At 45.0% G+C, this 26,104-nt stretch overlaps 1 protein-coding gene across 1 annotated transcript in view; it reads right to left on the reverse strand.

Annotated features, from left to right (window-relative positions):
• Positions 1–26,104, reverse strand: part of SLC7A10 (solute carrier family 7 member 10) — a 404,730-nt gene that overhangs the window by 35,970 nt on the left and 342,656 nt on the right. The window contains exons 5-8 of the mRNA XM_085637573.1: positions 18,927–19,080; positions 13,334–13,457; positions 13,137–13,240; positions 7,189–7,285 (exon numbers count right to left, since the gene is read on the reverse strand). Of these exons, the coding sequence (XP_085493699.1) occupies positions 7,189–7,285; positions 13,137–13,240; positions 13,334–13,457; positions 18,927–19,080 (479 nt within the window). The remainder of the gene's footprint in view (positions 1–7,188; positions 7,286–13,136; positions 13,241–13,333; positions 13,458–18,926; positions 19,081–26,104) is intronic.

Below are 26,104 nucleotides of genomic sequence, written 5' to 3' on the forward strand. Positions count from 1 at the left end.
CCGTTCTTTAGCCCACTCTGCCACCCCAGTTCAGACATGGCCATATGCAAATCAGTCTGACCCTGTGCCTCATGGGAACAGTCCAGCCCGAACTGCCAAGCCATGTCTTCCCTGGACCGGAAACAAGCTTCTTAGGACCGGTTTCTGGCATTTCAGCCGTCTTCAGCCAGGCTTGCTTGAATCCAGTGGCAAAGTGAGCAAGGGACTCACGTCTGAGCATACCCTGCCAACTTATGGCGAACAAAGCAAAAACCAAAGGAAATGATGGACGGAGTGTTGAACATTGTACCGCTTTGTTCGCCATAAGTTGGCAGGGTATGCTCAGACGTGAGTCCCTTGCTCACTTTGCCACTGGATTCAAGCAAGCCTGGCTGAAGACGGCTGAAATGCCAGAAACCGGTCCTAGGAAGCTTGTTTCTGGTCCAGGGAAGGCATGGCTTGGCAGTTCGGGCTGGACTGTTCCCATGAGGCACAGGGTCAGACTGATTTGCATATGGCCATGACTGAACTGGGGTGGCAGAGTGGGCTAAAGAATGGTGATGGATCAAACCCAGATCTGTTGACTGGGTGTGAGTGTTTGATTGGTTCTGATGCTCCGTCCATCACCACCCCCTTTTGTACCGCTTTGTGCGCCATAAGTTGGCAGGGTATGCTCAGACGTGAGTCCCTTGCTCACTTTGCCACTGGATTCAAGCAAGCCTGGCTGAAGACGGCTGAAATGCCAGAAACCGGTCCTAGGAAGCTTGTTTCCGGTCCAGGGAAGGCATGGCTTGGCAGTTCGGGCTGGACTGTTCCCATGAGGCACAGGGTCAGACTGATTTGCATATGGCCATGACTGAACTGGGGTGGCAGAGTGGGCTAAAGAATGGTGATGAATCAAACCCAGATCTGTTGACTGGGTGTGAGTGTTTGATTGGTTCTGATGCTCCGTCCATCACCACCCCCTTTTGTACCGCTTTGTTCGCCATAAGTTGGCAGGGTATGCTCAGACGTGAGTCCCTTGCTCACTTTGCCACTGGATTCAAGCAAGCCTGGCTGAAGACGGCTGAAATGCCAGAAACCGGTCCTAGGAAGCTTGTTTCCGGTCCAGGGAAGGCATGGCTTGGCAGTTCGGGCTGGACTGTTCCCATGAGGCACAGGGTCAGACTGATTTGCATATGGCCATGACTGAACTGGGGTGGCAGAGTGGGCTAAAGAATGGTGATGGATCAAACCCAGATCTGTTGACTGGGTGTGAGTGTTTGATTGGTTCTGATGCTCCGTCCATCACCACCCCCTTTTGTACCGCTTTGTTCGCCATAAGTTGGCAGGGTATGCTCAGACGTGAGTCCCTTGCTCACTTTGCCACTGGATTCAAGCAAGCCTGGCTGAAGACGGCTGAAATGCCAGAAACCGGTCCCAGGAAGCTTGTTTCCGGTCCAGGGAAGGCATGGTTTGGCAGTTCGGGCTGGACTGTTCCCATGAGGCACAGGGTCAGACTGATTTGCATATGGCCATGACTCAACTGGGGTGGCAGAGTGGGCTAAAGAATGGTGATGGATCAAACCCAGATCTGTTGACTGGGTGTGAGTGTTTGATTGGTTCTGATGCTCCGTCCATCACCACCCCCTTTTGTACCGAAACAGAGTAGACAGGCACTTGACGCCATGCCTTGAAGCACATGGATGGGTGCTTTTACCTTTATCATTGTTGCTACAAATGAACCTTGACTTTTTAAGGGCGTCAATGCAGCCCATGTATACACTTTGGTTTTTGATGGCATAAGTTGCAGTAATGGAGCAAATTAATTGTATTTCTTCTCTGGTATAACATTTATTGATGCACCAGTGTCGATAAGGAAAGGTATCGAACAACCTTTTACTTTCAGTGTAATCTTCGGACAATGTTTGAATGAATTTGGTGCTTTGGCATGTCGATGTTTCTTTGACTGACATTTTTCTTCACAAGGGGCTAAACCAACGTGCACACGCTTTTGTGAGGTAAATAAACATCAACATGGCACAATCATTTTCTTCACTCTTACTTGATACTGATACAGAAGAATTGTTTGACGATGATTAAGATGATGATTGACTTTAAGTGTCGATTTGTTTTAACTGATGTCGCCACTTGGCCTTGTGGGTGTGTGTCGAACATTGCTTCTTGAATGTTCTGGTAGGCATTTTGTCTTTGCGCTGCAAGGCACATACCTTTTCCTTCACTTTGCAAACCACCATATAATGGTTCTCCTTCCCACAGCCTTTATATATCTGTCCAAGAGCAAGATATTTACCTTTGTGTGGAAATGAAAATCCACATCTAAAACACAATTTCTTCTTTTTACATGTAGAAATCACTTTGTGTCCTTCACTCTTTTGTTTTGGCTTACTTTTCACACTCATGACGGAATCATTCTGGGGCACCTCCAGGCCTCCATGCCAGCAACGTGCTCTTCAGCTCTGGCAGCCATTGACACTCACTCCAGACTAAGAGTTTCTCTCCGCATTCTTCTTCTGAATGAATCTGACAAGCATCAGTCAATAACTCTCGGATACATAGCTTCTTCATCATGAGCATCCAGGTTCCCCATTTTGAGGCATCTACACTGATGCGCCCGCACTTATTCATGGCTGATCACACTGCTTAAGAATAGTTCAGCCCACTGTAATTAATTGCCCTCAACTGGACACGCCGCCGCAGTCCATTCCAAGGATAGCTTGCCCTCGTGCCTATCCTCATGGCAAGGTTTACTCAGGCATGTAATGTAATGTCCTGATGATGATCCACAATTGCTCTCATGGGATCGATATGTCGTTGACTCTGTACACCGTAATCACAATTGAATTTGCTATTGTTTTTGTGTAACGGTGTCTCCGCACATTTATGCTTGTTCTATTTAATGTATGACGAACAAGAATTTGTTCTGTCTGAGCCTTTGTTTTGTTTTATATGTACCTTGCTGGACGTAGGATTGTGTCCCCACTTTATTTTTTGAAAATATATGTGATATTAAACCAACCCTGTCCGGCTGGACAGCATTAATATAGTACTGATTCCTAGTCTATATTTATTTCCACTTCTTCTATTGTCCTTGTCTGAGACCACTGTGTTTATAACTAGCAGCTTGCCTATCAGCATACTCTTCAGCTCTGGCAGCCATTAACACTCACTCCAGACTAAGAGTTCCTCTCAGCATTTGTCTTCTGAATGAATCTGATAAGCATCAGTCAATAACTCTCAGATACATAGATTCTTCATCATTAAATTAATAAGACTTAGTGTCTGATGAGCGTGTCGAGTATCCCCACAAATTAATCAATGGTTTCACCAATTTTCTGCGGTTCTTGGGTGAAGATATATTGTTCGTAATCAACATTGGTCATTGGATTAAATTTAAGATTCATTACTTCTTTAATCTGATGATATGTGACTTATTCAGTTCACAGCATTTTCTTTGACTTCTTTTACACTGTCACCAGCAAGATTTATGAGATACTTGATAATCTTTTTATTATCAGACTCTTCAAGTGTATCAATGAAATCATCAAATGTCTCTATCGAAGCAGCCCATCGATCGTCAATAATCAGCTTTTTGGGGGTTTTGAATGGAGGTGGTTTCAGGAAAGTGTCAGAGTTGCAGCCATTTCTGGGAGTTGCTGATATTGAGGGTGGAGCTCTCTCCTGCTCCCTCGGCTGATCATCTTGAACCTGTTAGCCATATCTAAAGCCTTGAGATGTGCTGGCCTCTAGACCATTCTTGATGACTTTTGGAAAGGTGGCCCAGTCTTTGCCTCCATTTGAAAAGCAGCATTTCACTATTCCACAGATATTGGAAACTGTGGTGATTGTCACCCATTTATCAAACACAGCCCCTGTGCTTGATCTGGGTTGCAGCACCTGTGCTGAGGTTGGACCAGCTCACTGTACTCAGGTTCTGGGGAGTAAATAACTTTTTTATTCTTTAGTGTCTCTGATTACTGTCTTAACACGTGGTTGATCTCTGCCTCTCAGCGCTTCTGATCGCAGTGTTATCTTGCAATTTGCTGTCGCTATTTGCTGCTCTTTCAAAGCCTGATTGCATCCGCCTTTTGCATTATCACTCCGTATTACGCGTGACTGTATATTGCGTAACAACGCTGTACCTTTATGAACGATTTGACCAGCAGGTTCTTGGTCATTGATATGTATATTTCTTTGCAATGCTTTCATTGTAGTCAACTTCTATGCAGCAGCTGGAGTTGTGCTTTGACTCTACATGTGTTAAGCATCAGTTCTGTACTACTACTGCAACACATGTGGAATGCACAAGTAGTTTGCTTTGACCATGGCAAACTCTCAGGGAGAGCACTGTCAATCTTCCAGTTACCTAACCCCTAACTCATCGCCAGTTGTAGCATCCTCCCCAGCCTCTGTTTTGGCGTTGCTCAGTGCGTCTAAAAGAGCACCACCTCAAGCATTCAACAACTCACTTGTGCTCCCAGAATCATGCAAAATTGGGAGCTGTGCTGACTAACCAGTGTGACTGTGCCTTCGTTTAAAGTACAGTGTTGCCCAAGAAGGCACTGTGGCCTTAAACACGTGGTGTCCCGATGTTCAGGGATCAAATTCTGCCCTGCCTTACTCCACAAGAATAGACTTCAGTAAGGCAGCTATCTTGGGTGAGGCCAGGCGTGACTCCCTGCCATGTACCAGAAAAAGAGACTTCAGCAAGGCAGGTGTTGCTGGGCATGTCCCAGCTCTAAAAGCAGACTGCATCTCTTGGAATTTGCCACAAAGGAATCCCAGCCAACGGTAAGACTCTTTTCTTTGCTGACCTAAACTTACTTCTGCATTTCTTCAGGAGACAGGTAAGATTGGAAACTTTATTTACAAGGAAAAGAGCTTGGGAAGAGTGGTAAGTGAATTTTCATAAACTTTGTTTGGTGGTATTTCTAAAGTTTTAGCATATCCGCCACACCCTCTGCCCAGGAAAACATTGTCTACACACATTGTTCTGAACTTTTGGGGATAGTTTCTGGGGACACAAAAAGAAATTGTTCGAGACAAAGGATTGGGTTGTTCATGCTGTCTTTTGCTCTATTTTGGAGAGCATTTTGAACTGCATCGTTGATTGTGATAGCCAGCAAAGAAACTGCCTCCTAAACCCTGGAGACTTTTGATGATCATCGACTTAATACCTTAAATTTTGTTATGAAAGTTGTTTAAAAGAGGTCACAAGGAAACACTGGTGTCATTGACATAAAGTAGCACTTTTGAAGATTGCAAGTGTTGATATGGGTATGTATTAACTTTGTTGTTGATTTACAAGGTCTCAGTTCTGAACCCAACAACTTCCCTCTCCTCCTCTCATCCATACTGGAGGGTTCAGTTCTCCTCTCCCTCTCATCCAGTAGGCTTAGCATTACCGATGTCTGTGGTAGGAGAGTTTATTTATCTTATTAGAGCCGTTATCTGTATACTGACTGCAACCTTGAATATCTATGTCTAACCTCTCTCCAACAATTGTAGATTCAATTCCCCTGAGTTCCCTTCCTAACCCCCTCCCCTTTTTTATTGAAGTGGTTTGCTTTTATGTTCATCCGTGGCTACCGCACCAAAGGAAGAGAGGCGCTGGGTACCAATAAGCATACCAGGGTCTCAACACGGATGCATTATTTGTTAATTTTAAGCCTGCAAACAAAGGGGGCCATCCATCACTGCAGACTTTGAGCAAGTGGCTTAAATTAACAGTTGTTTTGGCTTACCAGAATAAGGGGGATGCTCAACCACCTGATATTCAATGCAGGCAAACTTTAGGCATGTCTGCTTCATTGGCAGAATCTCAAGAGGCTTCTTTGGAAGAGATACACAGGGCTGCCACATGGACAAATCAGTCTACGTTTGTCAGTCACTACAGGATTGCTAATGTTAGCCAACAAGAAGAAATGTTTGCTGTAAAGGTTTTATCTGTTTAGAAGTTATAGTAGAGAAACAAAACGATATTAGTGCATGATATTGATCAAAGCTTTATACTTCTTTTCCACTGTAATAATTGTCTTATAACGAGCATTCCTCATATGTAATAAAAAGAACAAGGAAGGGGATGAGGACATAATGCTTAAATTACTTACTGGTAATTCCATTACTCTGAGTCCGTACTTCCTTCTTCTGATCAGTATATAATTCAGTTCACTCCCTTCAGTTTATTCTAAAATATTTATTGAGGGGAAATACAAGTTTGACAAGCATGATATAATTCAGGAGGAAGCAAATAAGGGGAGATTGTATATCCACTGCCTGGGGGAGGAGCACGCTGCATATTTACTTCTAGGGGACATTGGGCTTGAAAACTTGTCTTTTTTGGCATTACGCATCAAGTGTATTGGTCAGAACAAGGAAGCATGGACTCAGAGTAAAGGAATTACCAACAAGTAATGTAAACATTACTTGGATCAATACCACGTTTTCTGGTCTTTATGAAAACAGCTTATCTGTCTTTGACTGTGAAGGGATTGTCAGTGTCCTCTGGCCTAGTTGTATAAGGAAGAAGATGGCATTCGATAATCAACCCTTATGGCACCATTCTGCAATGAACGTTTTCTTCTCAGTACTCCACCGCCCCTGACCATCTCATCTGAGTTACCAATCCCAGGAACATCAGTAGTTCTAGGGGGCAGACATATTCCTAATTAGGGGATTTTGTAAAAGAAACATGTAAGAATTAGTATTTTAAACTTGGTTATGCATATTCTAGTCTGATATTTAACCTTTAGATTATGGCTGCATTCAGGCTTCCGGCAGACAGTAGAAAAAGGTTTTAGATACATACAGGCAATCAATAGTGGTTGGTATTCTTGGGCAATGCAAGTGACAAAATAGCGTCTCTGATGCGTGAAATTTGGAATGCAAGCATGTTAAATGTGTTTTGTGAACTTTAGTTCCAATTTATTTCTTTGTTTCTGTTACAGCAGATAGTATTATCAATGATCTATTTACTATCCTATCTCTTATGGAGAAAGCGATTTTCACTTGAATATTCTACCACCAAAGATGGTTTCCTCCAACCCTCCATCAACTAGGGAAGATACATGATTTCATCAATATTATTTTAATCAGAACTGTTGGGTCCAATGCATTGTTCCAAGATCACCCATGTGATCACCATAGGTATAATTCTACTTAATTAGGATAACAAGATTGCTAAAATACTATACAGTTTTGGAAACTTACACAAACTAGAAGAGCTGGAATCGGAGTGCAATATTTAAAATGAATCATAGCAAGCAAGCTTGGCAAATGACCTTCTCGTGCTCCAGAAAAACATAACCTTAACAAAGAAAAAATAAAACTTATTTTAATTCATGCATATAACATTTTAGCATTTGAACATGAGTGGGTCAGATTTAAAGGTTGCACATCCATCAACTATTTAATACAGTTCATGAAAAATACAGTACAATATTCTAGCATTCATTCACAGAATGGATATGATACCAGATTGCTCTGTAAATAAGCACATTTTCAATTGTCAATTTGTCACTGACCATGCAACTTGTCACCAAGCTCCTCCCAGTGTTTTCTATGGACCATCCTTTGACCATATACATTTTTCATTGCTCTGCAGATTTTATAATGTTTTATGTTTGGCAGAGTATTTTAATTCTATTACATATGTTCCCCAATAATCCTTTACCATATTTTCTAATTAATCAGTAGTCAAGTTCTACTGCTTCTTTTTAAAAAAGAAACAGGGATATTACTCTAGTCTTTTGTTGGTGAATGTATGGAATCTCTAGATTGTAGACTTTGTGAAACGTCAGCTTTTAACCTTCCAACTTCAAAACCCTGACTGCATTTAAGATCTTCCATAATCCTCACTATTAACAGTCAATTTAGCACCAGTTGCTGCTGTTCTTGCTTAACAGGATTTTGAATGTGGCTATATTTATGGAGATACATGAAGATAAAACCAAGATGCTTATCTGGAACATTGATACATCTTTGCTGAAGTAAACAACCCTCTGAATGTCTTTACTTTGATCATTTTAAGCATAACGGTCTAGCTGCCCAATTTAGATGCTAGCGTACCATAGGTTTGGCTACAGTGGTGATTACTCTGTCATTGCCATGGCCAGACTTCTCCGATGGCCCTTATTCTGGATGGGAGTAAGGGCTAGAAGACATATAGCCATGTCTTTACTGTCCATCACCACCAGGTAAGCCTGGAGGTGAGGGACATTAAAATGCTAATAATGCCCCCATAGCCATTGGAGACATATTCCATGGCAAGGAGAGCATTACATTTTTTATTTGCTTTAGACAATTTCTTCCTTTTGTATCCCCTAACCTCTCACATGAAATAATACCTCTTCTTTGTTGTGTTATGACCTGGACTCTTCCTGTCCCAAGGGCTTGTATCAGTGTGTGTTCTGGATGGCTCCTACTTGGCTTGGGGCAAAAGCTGTGAACCATGTTGAGCAGCCTACTTGGTGAGGCTGACAGGAAGAGGGGGTAGAGGTGCTGCTTACTGATCTGTCTGGTTCAAGTTAGAGGAAGAGGTACTACAAGGTCAATTGCACTGAGTGCCTTTCAACAAAGTAAAGGCTGCCTGTCATTGCAGAGTATGGGCGCTAACTGGATTCAGGCGGTGCACACTCAATTCACATGGGGAACATGCTACGCATTAGAGCAGAAGCAGTGAAGTACGTTTTCAAGTAGGCCACCGACTGTTGAGTGTCTAGAGAGACAGCAAGCAGGCATAAGCTTTCTTCGTGGTGCTCTGCACCTTTACGAAGCAATTGTGCTATGATGTTGCTGCAGGCAGACCTAGCTACATGGATGTTGGTTTTCAGTCATTAAAATCTCTAAACCTTAAATGATTGGATTATGGACATATTGGTTTATGGAGAAGTATCCTGAAGTTGTGTGTTGTTTATAAACAGAAGTTGAACTATTCTTGAGCACTTGTTTGATTCTAAAGACTGGGGTTGCCTTTTGTGCTTAGAGCTCCTGTGATGGAATAGAATGGTTACTTAATAAAACTATTAACATGTATATGTGCCAATTGACCTAGTGTGTAAGTTATTAGATTTCCAGTCTCTATATGCAATACTAAGTTTCTTTTTTCCCAGTTCTACGCAAGTCAAGTGGATAATATATATACATCTTCCACTAAAGGGCATGTAGTGACATAGTTTGAGGATGTTATTATAAAGACAGTGAAATGTTTAAGTGCATATGCATTTAGCCAGATATCCATGTAACTTATGTTTTACCTTCAAGAAATTCCAGTTACCTGTCCAAGCACAGAGTTGGTTGCACAGTGATACTGCTAAGGGGAGGGGGGCATTGTTTCCCTCCCCCCCCCCCCACAAAAAACAAAATACCATTTTGGGTATTTGTTTTGGAAAATAAAAGTAATCTTGTAAGTTTGCATCTCAAAGGTCAAAACAGCATTTCTGATTATTTACTGAAGGAAATTGTCTGGTGGTAGTCCTGTGGAGGATTAAAATAAAAAAAACATAATTTCAATGCCTCTGCAAATGGCGGACCCAGCAATGTATCTAACTGTCCATCATTCTAGGGAAGTACCCTGCAGCGTTGGCGCAGATGTATATCTACCTTCATATTCAAGTCACCAAATGTCACTGGCAGCTCCTCTTAGTTCTAGTGAGGATATTCACAATTACTTCAAGGTCTAGGTCTTCATTCTCAAGTTATCACAAAAGTCCTGACTCCCGTAGTTGGCCTTCTAAATTTGCAGGAAACCTCTGTTTTACCAGACCTGGATAACTGGCTAGTCTGAGCTCCTTTGAAGAATAAAGTGGAGCATGACGTGCACTGTGCATGCTGAAATCTCATCAGACTGGATTCTTAATCAGTGAGCAGAACCACCAGTTGATTCCTTTATAACATCTAATTTAGATTAGGGCCAAATACATGACCTGGATAAGGATGGTGTATTGGGCAGAGGAGAGGGCCAACAACATCTGGTCTCACATGATCGAGCTGTTGAATTTCAAATAAGTGTTGGCTCAGCAATGCACACTCTAAACCTCAGAGGTACAAGGCGAAAATACCAGTCTAACTGGAATGGCAAAAGTCATGCAATTGTGACTGGCTTCTGACAACCTGGCAAAAGAAATTCTCCTGACCCTAACTATCTGATAACGGATTTGAGCTATTGCAAATGTAGGTGTACAGAAAATCAGAACTTATGGGATGACTAAGAGAGGCAATGCTTCTTCAAGTGGAAAGAGTTAGAAGTGTTGCTCGAAACTCTCTAGTCCTTCCTGCTACAATTTAATCAACATGTGTCTGAACTCAGGGCAGAGAATATGAGAGTGCTCTGTAGTAAGCGATATGTAAATATTTTCAGTCAATAGTGAGGCAGAAGATAAAGTCCTTTAGGAGATGTGGAGTGGTCAAAGAACACCTTTACACTGCAAGCAGTGCAAGTGAGGGGAAAATAAGACCGAGGTGTGCCTTTGTCATCCACGGACTGAAGTAAAAAATAACAGAGGTTGATCTGGTAGCTCCTTTTTGTCCAAAGAGATTGTAGTTTGATTTCTAGTCCAAATGTCTATTAATCACATGAGGTCTCACTTTCTATAGAGGAAACCCATCTCCCACTGAGGGTGTTTTGGTATTTGAATCTCGACCAGATGGGCCTGCAGAAGAATGTCAGCAATGGATAGAGAGTCATTTTAGTGTGGATTGTTGATGGCAGAGAGAAAGTGTCTGACCCAGCTGCATGAGGAGGCCAGGGGCCAAATAAAGTGAGAGCTGAATTGAGAATGGAGATCAGTAACAATCTAATATGTTTCAGGGAGGATGGTAGTATTCTGTGCATATATGTATTTATGCATGCATATGTCTGTATATACTCGTGCACATTTATCTGATTGCTGTCTGTGTGCCTTGCATTGTGTCACTCTCTGGTAGACTGCACCCCACCCTGGTAGCCTATCCTCTAGTCAGAGACCACCAAAGGTATCGGGTATTCCCATCATAAAAGTGTCTTGTCTGTCACAATGGGGTTTACGCCTGGTGTATTGATGGCTCTGGCAAATTAATGGACACTCTTAACATATTTTGGGCATCCTTTGATTAATCATGTCACAATGGCAGCCATCCTTGGCATAGGAAAGGGCATCCTCGGCCTTATTGTGCCCATCCTGGATTATGGTGACCACCCCTGGCATACCTATGTCCACGTTTGACATATTATGATCATATCGGTATTATGATGCCCAAACATGGCACAATATGCCCTGGCATAGTGGTGGGCATTCTTGCGCTATGTGGTGGTAATACCTGGGAATGGCAGGAAGTCTATTTAGGGCATTGATCTGTGTGAATAGTTGATGTCAATGACAAGCTGACATTTGGTGACCATGCACTTTTTAAAAATGAAACCTGGTGTTTTGTGGCCAAGATTGTGTTTTTTGTTCAAAAAGAGTTTTTCTTCTTGGACTTGATTCAGTTTGCCAAACACATAAAGTATCCATTACATCGAAAAATGTGCATTTTCACCACCATGTGTGCTGATGTTTAAAACAAAGTTTATATATTTCCAAAACATATTTAAATCTAATGTTTGAATGGCTATTCATGCTGAGTTGGGGTGATATATTGCTTTTGTTATTTCTTTTGTACCAGAGGGCATTTGCTTCTGTGGCTGTTATTAAGTTAGTTGTGCAAAGGCATTTCATATTGATAAAGCTTTTGCTGACATTATTGTTGGCAAACAAACCTAATTCTTTGGGATGTTCACCAATAGTAGTTCTGTGTAGGGTGGTCATTATTGTAATCTTATAGGATGTGGCCACTTGTGTAATAGTGGTAAATTTAAGTGGCTATGGATGATATTCTTTAATCAGAAGTTGCTCTATTTATGGAAACCTATGGAGGCCCCTAATTTGCAGAACAAGAACAATGTGTTTGAGATAAATAAATGGGTTAGTGGGGTGCATAGGGAACGGTGTCCTCAAAAGAAGCAACTGTTGGGTTACCGCTTTGTATACTCTATAAGTGTTAGGAAGCTAAAGCTTATGAGTACTATGTGCCGTTCTTGAGATAACCCCACTGGAAAGATTAAGATATACTGTTGGTAGCCCAGAGACATGCTAGCAAAATGATGCGTAGTTGGAACCACTTACTCTGCAGTGTGAGAAGAGCCTCAGGAATTGAATGTTTTGTGGGATGGAGTAAAGGAACGTGCGAGGCATGTGAAATATGAATAGATGTTCCTAAAGTGAATAATCACTGTACATAAGGCAAGTGGTTTGAACCGCCTAGAGGTTCATTAGATGAGATTGATTATTTTTTTCTTTGCATAAATATGTGTTATTGTTTCTTTTGCCATATTCTATCAGTCACCAAGCAGAAGATATGGAAAGCAAACTAGAAAATGGATTAAAACTATATCCGACAGGCACTGAGCAATGGTAATAGAGAGAAATTGAGAGATGTTGGGAGACCATGCATTCTGCATACATCAAGAGTGGATGCAGGAATGCCCAACCTTTTATTATATATGTTCTCTCAAATAATGTGTATGACTGCTTCTGTGACAAAATCCAGAAATACCATTACTGTTTCATTACTTACCAGCAAAATCTCTTCTGAGAAAACCACAGCCTCACTTATCAATCAAGCAGGGTCGCTTTGATCAATTGTTGCCAATTCTCAACTCGCTCCACTAGCTTTCAGTCAAGGAACAAAATCAATTATTGTGCTTGAGCGTAACTGCAAAGTCTACAATAACAATGTAGCTCTTCAGTTGGATCACACCCATTCTCCCCATGTATGTTTGCTTGTTGTAGCCTTGGAGACCTCTTTGTCCTTTGTCACATGATCACAGTGAAAGCATGCTTCGAATCCTCATGTCTAAAAGGGAGAGGATTAGCTTAATAGGAGCAACCTTATTGAAAACTCTGCAAAACCTGTTCACGGTCTGGGAAACTTAAGAATTGGTTAATACCCAAAACCTCTTAATAAATGTTTCTGCTCTCACACCTTTTCGCTCTACTCCCCACATCCTTTTGCTGAGGCACCTGAAGCATTAGTGATATGTTGCATCTTAAAATACGCAAAATAAAATATAGATTCATTATGCTTATGGTTTAAAAGGAAGGCCAGTGTAAAACCCATTGCAATAAGCAAATCCCACTTACCGTGATGAGGTAAATAGGTATCCATTTATTCCACCAAATGTGGACAGCGCGACTGATACCGGCATGATCCACGAAAAATAGCCCAGCAACTTTTCACCGAATGTCTGGAGTGAGAGAAGGCAGCATTTTAAAAATGCAGAGCAAGGTGTAGCACAGATATAATTACATGTTTTAATGGTATGGGGTGTCATACTTACAACTGCTACTGCATTTGAAGACAGGAGCTCTTGAGGTGACATGGCAGTGAAATATGCTATATTCGTGAAGGTGTACACAAATGTCACCAATGGAATAGATATAAATATGGCACGAGGTAGATTCCTACCAAAAGAATGCAGAGTTTAAATGCACGGTCAAAAACGTCTGTTAACATTTCAACAGGTTTTAGTGCATTGGTTATGATACATTCTACAGAATCTATATGCAGACAGGCACTGGCAAAGCAAGTTTGTCTGACTTTTGTTGGGTAAGAGGTATGCAGATTTATGTGTTGACTCCAGCAGTCCTAGAAGAGAAAATATCATAACTGAAGTAACATATTGGGATGCAACAATGTTGAATATGGATTTCTTCCCTTTTGCTAAACAGACTGCATTAGCAGAGTTCACCTTTACTCTAAAAGAAGTGTGCTCTGAAAAGGAGGAGAGAAATGAAATTTGTGGTAAAATGAAAAGGTATATACAACAAATATTGCCTAATAGATACTTTTGACAACACAGTATTATTATTACATCTTTAACAAAGGCTACGCGAGTGCATGCCTTTACTTTGTGAACAAACAAAAAAGCAAGCAATCCAATAATCCAATAACATGTTATCCCAACAGCAAAATAAACCACATAAATGTGCAAAGGCAATCTGTGAGTAGCATTGTAACTTACAATAGACCAAGGCAACCACATAGTAAGCACTTCCTACACAAAATTGCCATAATAAACAATTAAAGCGTAACCATAACAACAAAGTAAACACATCACAGTACTCACAATGGACCTTAATTAGAAGCTGAAATTCATGTCACATCTGCAATATGACAAAAAAATCGACTTGATGTCTCATCAATAACACCTAATGGGTGCACAAATGGGACAATGTAACTATCATCGAAATGCCATCGGCTTTATGGACAGCTCAGACGAGCAATGGCAAACAATGAAAAACACATGAAAGCCAATGGCTGAAGGGGCTGACCATTCTTTCTGTGTAATTCATTTTCATGTACTTTTTTTTTTAAACTCTGTTGCGCAGGACAAGAAGGTTTCATCATCAGATTAGCCCAGTGGCGGCCAGCAAGGCTTGTGGGTTGCCGGGCGGGGGGAGAATGGCTGGAGGGTGGGGTCACGCTTGGTGCAAATATAACAAAAAAATAAAAAAATTTACTTACCTAGCTCCTGCTCTCCTCTTGAACGTCGAGGAACAGGAAGCAGGCCTACTGACCAATAACAGTGCTGCAATGCAGCGTTGTAATTGTTAGGAATAAATAGGGGGGACTAATTCAGTTGAGGAACAGGGGCTGGAATTCAAAATACAACAAGCACAACCAAAAGTGCCCCCGAGACCATGAATAAGAATATATTCACTTGGAGTCTAGACACAGTACGTTGCCTACACTTAAGTTCCACTACAGAACATTATTACAACAAGAAAAACTTTTTTACAACTGTGAGTCTAGGTATACATAAGTTAATTACCATCACCAATGAGATTTTATCCAAAAGGTTATTTTTAATTCAATTATTTATAACCATTGCCACTTTTTTTTTTTTTTTAAGGAAATATCATTTTCATTGTAACAAAAATTAAAACACCACAAGAAACATTATTAAATCATAATTGATACATAGTGAAATGTACACACATTCTTAACATCTTTTTGGTCCTAAAGTTGGAAAAAACGGATATATATCATACATCGGGAAAATCATACATCATTGTTTCCTCGATTGAATTTAGCGGTCCAGAAAGAAGGAGGTAAGAGATAGCATTGGAATAGATTGTAAACAGCTATACCGCAATTGATTCAGTACACTTTGACATTTCATAAAGTCTCCAAAACTTATGTCCTGTTGCTGCTCTTGACCTCGTACGTGAAGAAGGGGGAAGGTTATGTGAAGTTGAGAAAGTGCGATTAAACCACGTGAATACCGGCGCGTTCTTAGCGTGTTAATGGATATAATCCCCGAAATTGTTCATCTAGCGCACACGGCGCGTAATCACTTTCTCCGATTTCATAAATGCTCGATCAGTGTGGGCGCTTTTGTCAAACCGTTCAAACGCTTTTAACGAACTGAAATGATTGTTCACTAAGAACGCGCCGGTATTCAGGCAACAGATTTAAAACCAGAGGCAGCGGCTGCTGCCTACATTTAGAACAAAGTGGTTTCTTCAAAAAGTGATCTTCTATTCAATCTTTTCAGTGTCCTACACAGAGTAGTACAGCCCTGAGGAAGACCTTCCTAGAAATTACTGTGGTCCCCACACTTGAAGGTCGAAACTCGTCGGCTCACTTTTTTTAAAAAGAAATAAAGTGGCAATGGTTATAAATAATTGAATTAAAAATAACCTTTTGGATAAAATCTCATTGGTGATGGTAATTAACTTATGTATACCTAGACTCACAGTTATAAAAAAGTTTTTCTTGATGTAATAATGTTCTGTAGTGGAACGTAAGTGTAGGCAACATACTGTGTCTAGACTCCAAGTGAATATATTCTTATTTATGGTCTCAGGGGCACTTTTGGTTGTGCTTGTTGCGTTGTAATTGTTAAGCACCCAGGCCCCTCTGACCGATCACAACGCTGCAATGCAGCGTTGTGATTACTTTTGAGTATCCTGGATTGAAACTCAACCAGGGAATGGGGGGCTCGGCATGTTTTCCATGCAGGCTGTAATGCAGCCTGCATGGAGAACAGGAAAAAGTGCGCATGACTGGTTTGGGAGGCGCGAGACGGCCGACCAAACAGTCATTGTGCACTTAGGAGTGGGCAAACCACTCCTCCCCTGCCCTGCTCCAAGAGCACAACAGACCCGCCAGCATAGCAGCAGGAACCGCATAAAATGATAATAATGCAAAGTTAATATCATTTTATGTTTCTGCTTCACACTGCTTCAAAGCAGTGGGGTGACGCTCCTCTGCCATAGCGGAGGAGCCACCACTGGTATAGCCCCAATGGTGCTGAGGATGTGACCATCTCGTCCAAGCACCCACTACATGGAATCCCTCTGTTGCTCGCACCAGAGAGATTTCCTTTTTTAGTTCAGACTGCTAGGCAAGAGCTTCTCCAGCAAACCAAGAATGCTGACGTCATTACAATGACAGTGAAAGTAAAATAACCCAATCAGCTCAGTTACTGACACTTACATTGGTGCGCAGAGAATATTTCAGCCCCCTGAGCACTGATTTACACATGGGGGTATTGTTAGGAAGAGAAGAATCTCCCCTTTCCATTGGTGTCCCTCCCTAGTGGATCCTTGCTTGGGGATTCCCATAGCAGTACAATCCACAAGCAGGGATACACCCAGACACTAGGAAGTTGTTTTGGAGGGGAGGTGCAACCTCCCTGGCAATGGGCTAGTGCTCCCCCGTCCCCATCCGAAAAGGTTTTCTGACTAACCCCCCCCTCTGGGAGCAGATTCAAGGTTTTAATCTTCAGTCTGTCCTATGGGCAGGGGAGACAGAAAGCCCTTTATACACCAGGGTTTAAAAAAAAAGTGGGTGGGAGCAGCCCCCAAGGTATCAGGCCTAGCCACCACCCCCCAAATCACCCACGATAGTCTTCCTGTACCCCCTCAGGGGCATAAAGGTGGTATTTTCAACAAATGAGCCCACTAGATCACAAGAAGTTTATTTGGGGAGTGGGAGCATCCTTCCTGGCAATGGGCTAGGCTCGCCACCTTCCAGCCACAAATGTTTTTTTGTGACCCTGGGGTAAATAGTAGGTATTGCCTCCAGTGTGCCCGTGGGGGGCCGAAAGCCACCTAGGCACCACAGATTTTTTTCCTTTCAAAAAGTGATGTGGGCAGTCCATCCAGGCATTGGGGCCTAGATGCCACACCATGAATTATACCCAACAGTCTTTCTGCCCCCCTTAGGGGAAGAGGGGGTGTCTATACCTCCAATCTGCCTAAAGCCCACTAGATCCGAAAGACCTATTTTGGAGTGGGGGTGGAACCTCTGGTGATGGGCTAGTGCTCCCCCCAACCCCAGACATAAAAAGTATTCTGCCCCCGGAGGGCATATAGGAGGTCTTCAAGAGTGGACAGAAAACCCACTAGACCCCAGGGATTTGTTTTAGAAATACAAAAATGGGTGCGATGGCCCGCCAAGCTTTTGGGCCAAACCCCACAGGGAGCGGAGAGGGGGTTTGGACTAATTAGCTTAACATGCGATGGGTAGAAAGCCACCTGGATACCATCTGGCCCATTCTGACTTTAGGCCTCACCACTAAAGGCTCAACCGTCTTTCTGCTCCCTTGGGGACTAAAGCACTCCTATTCCTATAGCAAGAGAGAGACAATTTTGATAGGTGTTGTTCTTCTAAATGGGCCAACAGAGAGTGGGACTAAATCCCAGTATTGTCTCACTTGCCATGCTGAATGGCTGCACTTTTCGGGCTCAGTTCAGCTACCACCTGGGAAAACCTACCAATTTTAGACATTTCTGAAAACTAGACACCAGAGGAAGAGTCCAGGGTGGTGTGCCTTACATTGATCACACAACATTTTCTTGCACACATACCCTGCAAACTTCAAGCTTTGTCTCAAATAGTGCATTTTCTTTGCATTTCTGTGATGTAAACTTCCAGAATCAGTAGGGATCCACAAAATTGCTGCCAACCAGCGTTCCCTCACTTGTACTGATAAAAGCGCTACCCTACTTGTGTGGCTGGGCCTAGTGCCCAAGACAGGCACAACTCAAACCAGGATCAATGAGAGATCCCCTCTGGTAGTACTGCAAGTTCAAACCACAAAAATTAGGAAAAATGCACTACATCTTCGAAAATTAATTGATCTTTGCAAAACCAGTGGTAATTTTTTTTTCCATACTGTACTTTTTCAGAAAGCTGGGAATCCGGTGGTCCAAGCACAGCAAACCTTTTGTTGACAACATATGCTTTATTGCAGAACACCTTTTCCCATTTTTCGCCCAAAAACATTTAGCTATATTTTGGCTATGTTCTTGGCCCCCTCCAGGGGAAAGCACAAATCTTGGGTACCTTTAGAATCCTGAGGATATTGGGGGGGGAAAGATGCATATTTTGCATGGATACTGTTAAAGCAGAAGGTCATCTGACATGGAATATTTTCTACACTTCTTTATTCAGAACATATCAGCTTCCACACGCCACAATAGCTATGCAGGCAGTCAACTCAACTGTCACCTGCAACTGACATTAGAATGTTGGCATGCACGCGTACCCTGAACAGAGAGGGGTAAACCATGGGAAAAACAATGAGGGGGAATTAGTGACAGTACCATGGTTCATATTAAGATGTTAAAAGGGAGACAAACACAGCAGATACCTTATGTAGATAAAACGTTATGAAGGCGTAAGTGTGAAGTACCCCAAATAGTAAAAAAGGGCATAGCATTCAAAGGGGAAAAGGCCTTTCAGCCAAGGGGTAAAAGAATTAACAAAATGAGGTCTGCCAAACTGCTAAAACTGCTTTCAACCAGACCTAAAATAGGAACCCACTCTTCACAAGAATGTTCACTTATTTTAGCCTCTAGCTCTTTAATCATTTGCATGTGCTACTGTTGGAGGTACAGTGGTGTAGAGTGCATACTTGCCTTCTGGGATCTACCATCTCCTCTGTCACATAATTGAGAAAGTTCCATCCACTAAATGCAAATGACCCCTGGAGAAAGGCTAATGCCAAATGTCCTACTGTAGGGGTCATCCAGAAGTTTAATGCATTGCTCGGCTTCAGCTCTTCATAATGCCCTGTAGGAATCGCATAAAGGGAAAGGACACACACATATCTAGTTACTGTTAGGCTTTATCCAAATTCAAGTTATTTTAAAAATTCCACATGAAAGCTGTACAATGTTAAAAATACAGAAAATAAATCATTAATTGGAACAGTTCCTTTTAATAATTGAGGAAAAAATAAGTGTTTGTTACATCATCACACATTAATTATATAATCTTTTAATAAACATTCCCAATATTTAAAATTAGTAAAACAAGTATATCCTATATACTTTCAGCAGATAATTATTCCAACTTTGAGATAACTAATAAAAAAGCCTTGCCTTGTTGATTTTGATAAAACAATTTTCAACACCATCAAAGTATGCATCTCACTCTCCTTTATAATGCAAGTGCTAACACTTGTTTGTAAAGCATTGTTAAAAAGAGAATGCTAAGCTAACATATTGTAAGGTATCTTTTTTTTTTTTTGAAAATATTTTTATTGATAAATTCAAACACAAAACAACGTACATTGGCATTGAATATATCAGCATTACGACTGTTGTGTACATAGATTCAAAGGACACCTTTACAAGAAATTGGCATATTAGTGGTGCACGGTATCACATTGGACTCCCACTGTATCAGGTAGTGGCATAGCAGTTCATAATCTATTTATGGATAGACCATATGATCTCAGTCACTCAGTTCCGATTCTGAGGTCTCACGCGGGGGTCACATATATTCCCTCTGTATGCGTTCCACCCTCCCCATACCTGGGTCCACTTTTTGGGGCAGCCTCTATGGATGTACACTGTTTTTTCGACAACCATTGTGGTGTCCATGTCTCTACACCATTGGGCGAGGGTAGGGGCCTGCCTAGAACCCCATCTTTGGGCTATGTTGCGCTTTGCCAGCAGGAGTCCCAGTGTCACCCAGAGTTGCGCCACGCGGCTAAGATCTGTAGGCTCCCACACATTGAGGAGACACCGCCTTGGTTCTGGACGCGTCGGACCTTTTGTCACCTGGGAGAGTGTACGCATGATCGCCTTCCAGTATTGGGCAATTACGGGGCAATCCCAGAGGGTATGGAAAAGACTGCCATCCATACCACACTGCCTGAGACAGAGCGGTGAGTCGGTCCGTTTAAGTTTATATAAGAGTGTGCGGGTGTAGTACGTGCGGTGTAGAATTTTTAATTGTACCAGCTTCAGTTTGGACGATATCCCCACCTCCTTAGGGGAGGAAAGCGCCGCCTGCCAGTCAGTCTCATCAAATTCCCCCAGTTCTGTCTCCCATTTAGCCTTAAGGGCTGAGAATGGGTCTGGCTGGTTGTTTATCACCTTCCGGTATGTCAGGGACGTAGCTCTCTTAGTCAGATGTTCCATGAGGAGTCTGTCCTCCAATGGCGAGGACTCCGCCAACTGAGTCCCGGGCGGGACTGCCGCCCGGAGTGCGTATCTGATTTGTAGGTAGCAAAATCGTTCATTGTCTGCCAGGTCATATTCTGCTTGTAGATGGGCAAACGTGACTATGTCACCTTTTTTCCAGAGATCGCCGACCCTCGATATCCCAAATGGCCCCATTGTAGAAACCCCTTGGTAGTGCGCAGCAATCCCAACTGTTTCGCCTCCCATAGTGGTGTGGCCTGAGTTATCTTACCCTCCCAACCAAGAGCACGTTGCGCCTCAAACCATATCCGCAGAGTATGTGCTGTTGGGCCCGTTAAGCAGCGTTTCTTAGTGTGATTATAGAGCGCTCCCATAACCCCCCCCAGTCCCCAGCAGTTGACGATCCATACGGTAAGCCGGGTCATCCCCTGGCACGTGAAGCCACTGGTTTATTACCATAAGCTGAGATGCCCAGTAGTATATCTTGATATTAGGAAGGGCGATACCCCCGTCGTACCAGCCTCTGGTCAGCTTATGGAGCGCTATCCGTGGCGTCTTATCTTCCCACAATAGACTAGTCACTTCTGCGTTTATGGCGGTAAAGTATGCAGAACCGACCGGGAAGGGTGTATTCTGAAGCAAGTAGAGAAATCTAGGGAGCGCCATCATTTTAAAGAGGGCGGCCCTTCCCAGCAGTGTCAGGGGCAGGGAACGCCAGTGTTTAACGTCACTGCGAAACCGAACCAGGGGTTTCGCCAGGTTTTCGGCAACAAATTTTGCTCTGTCTGCTGTCACATATATTCCTAAGTATTTGAATCCGTCCTCTACCACTCGAATGTCACACCCCCTAGGGAGCCGCGGCAGGGAGCCCTGAAGTACATACAGATAGGATTTTTCCCAGTTGATCGTGTAGCCGGACACCCTCCCGTACGACACACAGATGTCCAGAAGACAGCGTATCGAGCGCGCCGGCGAGGCCAAATACAGTAGGACATCATCCGCATACAGAGAGATGCGGTCCTCCCATCCCATAGTCCACTTTAGGCCACGGATAACCGGGTCCTGTCGCACCCAGGCCGCGAGCGGTTCCAGTGCCAGCGCAAATAGGAGCGGGGAAAGGGGGCAGCCCTGTCGCGTCCCCCGCCCCAACGGAAAAGCGTTCGAGATATGCCCATTTACGACAACCTGTGCCAGCGGCTTGGTATATACAAGCTGGATCCATGCACATATCTTGGGGCCAAATCCCAGGTGGCGAAGAACAGCAAAGAGAAATGGCCATTCCACCAAATCGAATGCCATCCGCGAGTCTAGTGAGAGGATGACTGCATCCTCTTCTATCGAGGAGCGATGCGCGAGGACCCCGTGCAACCGCCGTATGTTCAGGGCGGTATTACGTTTAGGCATAAACCCAGACTGATCCGGGTGTATCACAGCAGCAAGGTGGGGCTGCAGCCTCGTCACCAAGACCTTTGCAAGAATCTTTGCCTCGGCGTTCAGCAGTGAGATTGGGCGATAGGAGGTGCATTCATGCGGTGGTTTGTTAGGCTTGGGGATGGCCACTATGGTAGCCAGTCTCTGATCCCGGGGTAGAATCCCTTTCTTCAGACTATCCGTGTACATATCCAATAGGTGCGGAACGATGTGAGTAGTGGCTTTCTTATAGAATTCCACCAGGATTCCATTGGGCCCCAGTGCCTTCCCAGTGCGGAGAGCGGCTATTGCAAGTGTAATTTCCTCCGCGGTCAGGTCTGCCTCAAGGGCCTCCACCTCGGACGGGGCCAGCACGGGCATAGCAATGTCTCTAAGGAACGGCAGATTGTCCACGACGGTGGACGAGGCCTCAGGAGTGTAAATCTTTTTGTAGTGCGCCGACAGGGCCTCCGCGATTTGCCGAGGCTCCGACGTGAAACCACCCGTTTCCAACTGAATCAGTGCCACCCATCTCGCTGCACGTTCCTTTTTCTCCAACCAGGCTAACAAACGACCCGCCTTATCCCCTAGTTCGTAGATCGTATGCTGCGTTGTAACGTGTCTAGCCCGTGCCACCTCCCAAAGATAGGACTTATATTCTTGTTGCGCAATGAGCACTCTATGTGTAGTGTCTTCATCCGTATGTGTTGCATGGTCGGCCTCTGCCCTAGTCACCCCTTGTTCAAGGTCGAACACCGCTATTTGTTGGGTTTTCTTGTGGTCAGCCACCATCGAGATTGCCTGCCCGCGAAGGACCGTTTTGTACGCCTCCCACAATGTCGTTGGACTTGTCACCGAGTCCTTATTTTCTGCGAAATACTGTTTGGTTGTTACCAGAAGGGCTTTATTAATTTTGGGTACTTTGAGGTATCCAGGGTGAATTGGGAATACCCTACGTCTCTGTGGGGCAAAGGTTGCAAATGTAATGAGAACTGGAGAGTGGTCCGAGATGCCCCTGGGCAAATGTGTGACTTCCGTTATTCCCCTCAACCCCGTTGCCGGTGCGAAGATGTAGTCTATGCGAGAGAGACTGTTATGGACCCCTGAGTGAAATGTGTATTGTCTTTCCTCCGGACTGCGGGTTCTCCAGGTGTCTGAGGCCAAGTGCCTCCGTAAATTCACGCAGTTTGGGAGTAGCACTACCGTGATCTCTGGTGGACGACCTGTCCATTAACGGATCCATCGTCGCATTAAAGTCCCCACCTATGATTAGTTCCCCATGTGGTAGCGACAACAGAAACTCTCCCAACGCCCGGAAAGTGTCCTGATGGAGTGTCGGGGGGACGTACACCGTCACCAAGTTATACATTTTCCCTTCCCATTGACAGGTCAGCGCCGCAAAACGACCATGATCCTCTCTACGGGAGTCAGCAATGATCAGGGGGAATCGCTTATTAACTAGTATGCCCACCCCACGGGAACCTGACGTAAATGCGGAATGTACCACCATTTTAAACCCCCATCTATCCAGTGCCTTTGTAGTTGTGCCCACTAAATGCGTTTCCTGCAGTAGTGCCACTGCTGGCCCCCTGCGCTTGAGGTATTGTAGAACCAGCCCCCGTTTGATTTTATCCCCCAAGCCATTCACATTCCAGGACAGTATTCTGAACAAGGGGCTGGGCGGTTGCGTACTCCCCACATTTGAGCTAGTATTTGCCTCCAAGGTGGGCATTTGCGTTCTTTCCGTCATGTAGGGTAGTAGAAAAGTGGCTTGAAATGTACACTTATCCTCCGTTCTATAACAGACCTAGCTTGCATCAATCGCCAATGTGTAGTCTCAATACCCATAACAAAACATGAAACAACATCCCCGTGGTGCCCCCGTCCCTCCAACCCCCTCCCTGCCCAGCGGATTTTGAACTACCCGCCACCCCAACTTAGAGTGCTTAGGTCCCATAACTTGGTACTTGCGTATGGGGGAGGAGCTGCTCCCTGCCCGTCGACCTTTCCCTTCACCACTTGTGGGTCAATGTGAGAAACCAGTTATTGAGGACATCAAAGTTCAGTCTTGCAGCGCCCCTATAGTGGCCATGCAACCTGCGACCGCGGGGGCCCCTTCAGCACTCCACTCCACATTACCCTCAACAGTCCAGTCGTTCCCCATTCTGCTTCATTCCTGTGGTGTGCGCTCCATGTCTTCTAATCCAGCGTTGTCCGGAGCCCTGGGGGACCCAGAATGTTGTTTACGATCAACCCCTGCGCGGCCAGCATCTCTCGCCGGGCGCCACCCCTCCAACCACTCCGTGGCCTCCGTCGGCGTGGTGAAGAACCATGTTCGTCCCTCCGCCTCCACCCGCAGCTTTGCTGGATAGAGCATCGTGTACTTGAGTTCACGAGTGCGCAACTCCCTTTTGACAGCCAGGAAGTCGCGACGCTGCTTCATCACTGCTGTGGTATAATCCGGATATAGGGTTACCGTACAATTGTCCACCTTCAGTGGGGGGGCGGAACGCGCCGCCTGCAGGATTGTGTCCCTGTCCCGGAAGGTAAATATACGTGCCAGGCTCGGTCGCGGGGGAGCCCCCGGTCTTGGCCTTCCTCCGAGCACCCGATGCACTCTTTCCACGGAGAAAAATTTTGACAACCCACGTGGCTGAAGCTGGTCCGTGATACGTTTTTCTATGAAAAGGTCCAACGCCGGCCCCCGTTCGCTCTCCGGCACACCCACAACGCGTACATTGTTCCTTCTGGACCTTCCTTCCTGATCATCAAGCTTTTCCAGCAGCTGCTTTTGGACAAGTTCCAGTGTCTGTATCTTCTTTTTACACTCCGCTGCATCGCTGGTAAGGGTCGCCGCAGCCGTTTCCACCTCCGACAGTCTCGTACTCATTTTAGAGACATCGGCTCTCAACAACGTTATGTCTGTCGAGATCGTCCCTATCGAGACCTGCATCTGGGTCAGCGTGGCCATGACGTCCTGGAGGGTGATTTCCTTAGGCTTGTCGGGGGGGGGGGGGCGAGCCCACCTGGTCCTTCTGGTATGCAAATTTCTCGAGTTTGGCGTGTGGCCCCCCACGGTGCCCCTTACCTCCCATAGTGGCCAATGCGGGTGGGATTCCCCCCTACCGGTCCAGGCCTTCAGGAGAAGGGGAGGTGCAGCAGGGATCCAGCGGTCGCCGCCGCCTGCCACGGGATCGTCCATGTGCGGCCTGTCGGTTTTGCCGGAGTCCCGCCGCTGTCCCAGAGTATCCGAGGCTCACCTCAGGTCACCAGCTGCGTTCCGATCTGCAGCCGGGACCCTCGCTGCCCAGTCCACACCGTTGAGGCCAGCGCAAGCTCCTTCGAGCTCCTCGTACACCAGCCCGCTTTATTTGAGTCACAGGTCACCGTTGCAGAGGCTCGCCAAGGCTCCGGGGAAATCCCAGCACCCCTCCAGGGTTACCGCAAATGGTAAAGGTGCAGCCATACAAGTGCGCCGGCTCTCCGCTCCCACGGCGCACTCTGTTCCTCCAGTCCGCCCCAAGCAGGTCTCCAGTTCCGAGAGGGGGGGGCCAAGGACACCCCGGATCGCCGAGGCACAGTGCCTAGGCGGCAGTGGCCGCCGTCCTCTCCCGTACGGGACACCACCGCCAGTCCCCCAGCCAGAGCCCCGCCTCCACGCTGGATGTGGCACCAAACAATGCGGGACCCCCCCAAAGCGCCGTGCGGGTCCCCCAGAGCGTCGCAGTGTGCCCAGCTTCAGTTCGCTCTACCTCGCATCCACGGCGGCTACGATATTCTCGCTTCCGGCGTCCGTAGTCCAAGGCTACCAGGTTGAGGCCACGCCCATCCAGGCTCTCCAGGGCCGGCTGGCCGCCACCCGAGGCCCCGGCTCCGCTCCCCTCTGCAGGCCGCACACACGTTGTCGTGCGGCTCTCTGCCACCACGTCCGCCGCAAGGCGCGTGTCTATCCCGGCCGGTGCCTTCGTCACCCAGGGGATGTCGCCGAGGATATTTCGCCGGTTTCAGCCAGGATCTGTGCCAGGATAATTGCGGGATCGGGTGTTAGACACCGGAGCCGCACTAGGCTGCGTCTTCGGCTGCAAGCCACGCCCCCCTCATTTGTAAGGTATCTTGAAACTGTATGCTGGATTGAATATTTTCAATATTTATAAATGGCATGGTTTAGGGTGTGTCAGAATTTAAAGGAAAATGGTAACTGATGTCCTACAGGACTGGTTCCAACCATTTGGTGCTCTCCAGGGAACCCAGGA

Source organism: Triturus cristatus, chromosome 12 (assembly GCF_964204655.1).
Source record: "Triturus cristatus chromosome 12, aTriCri1.1, whole genome shotgun sequence".
NCBI classification, from domain to species: domain Eukaryota; kingdom Metazoa; phylum Chordata; class Amphibia; order Caudata; family Salamandridae; genus Triturus; species Triturus cristatus.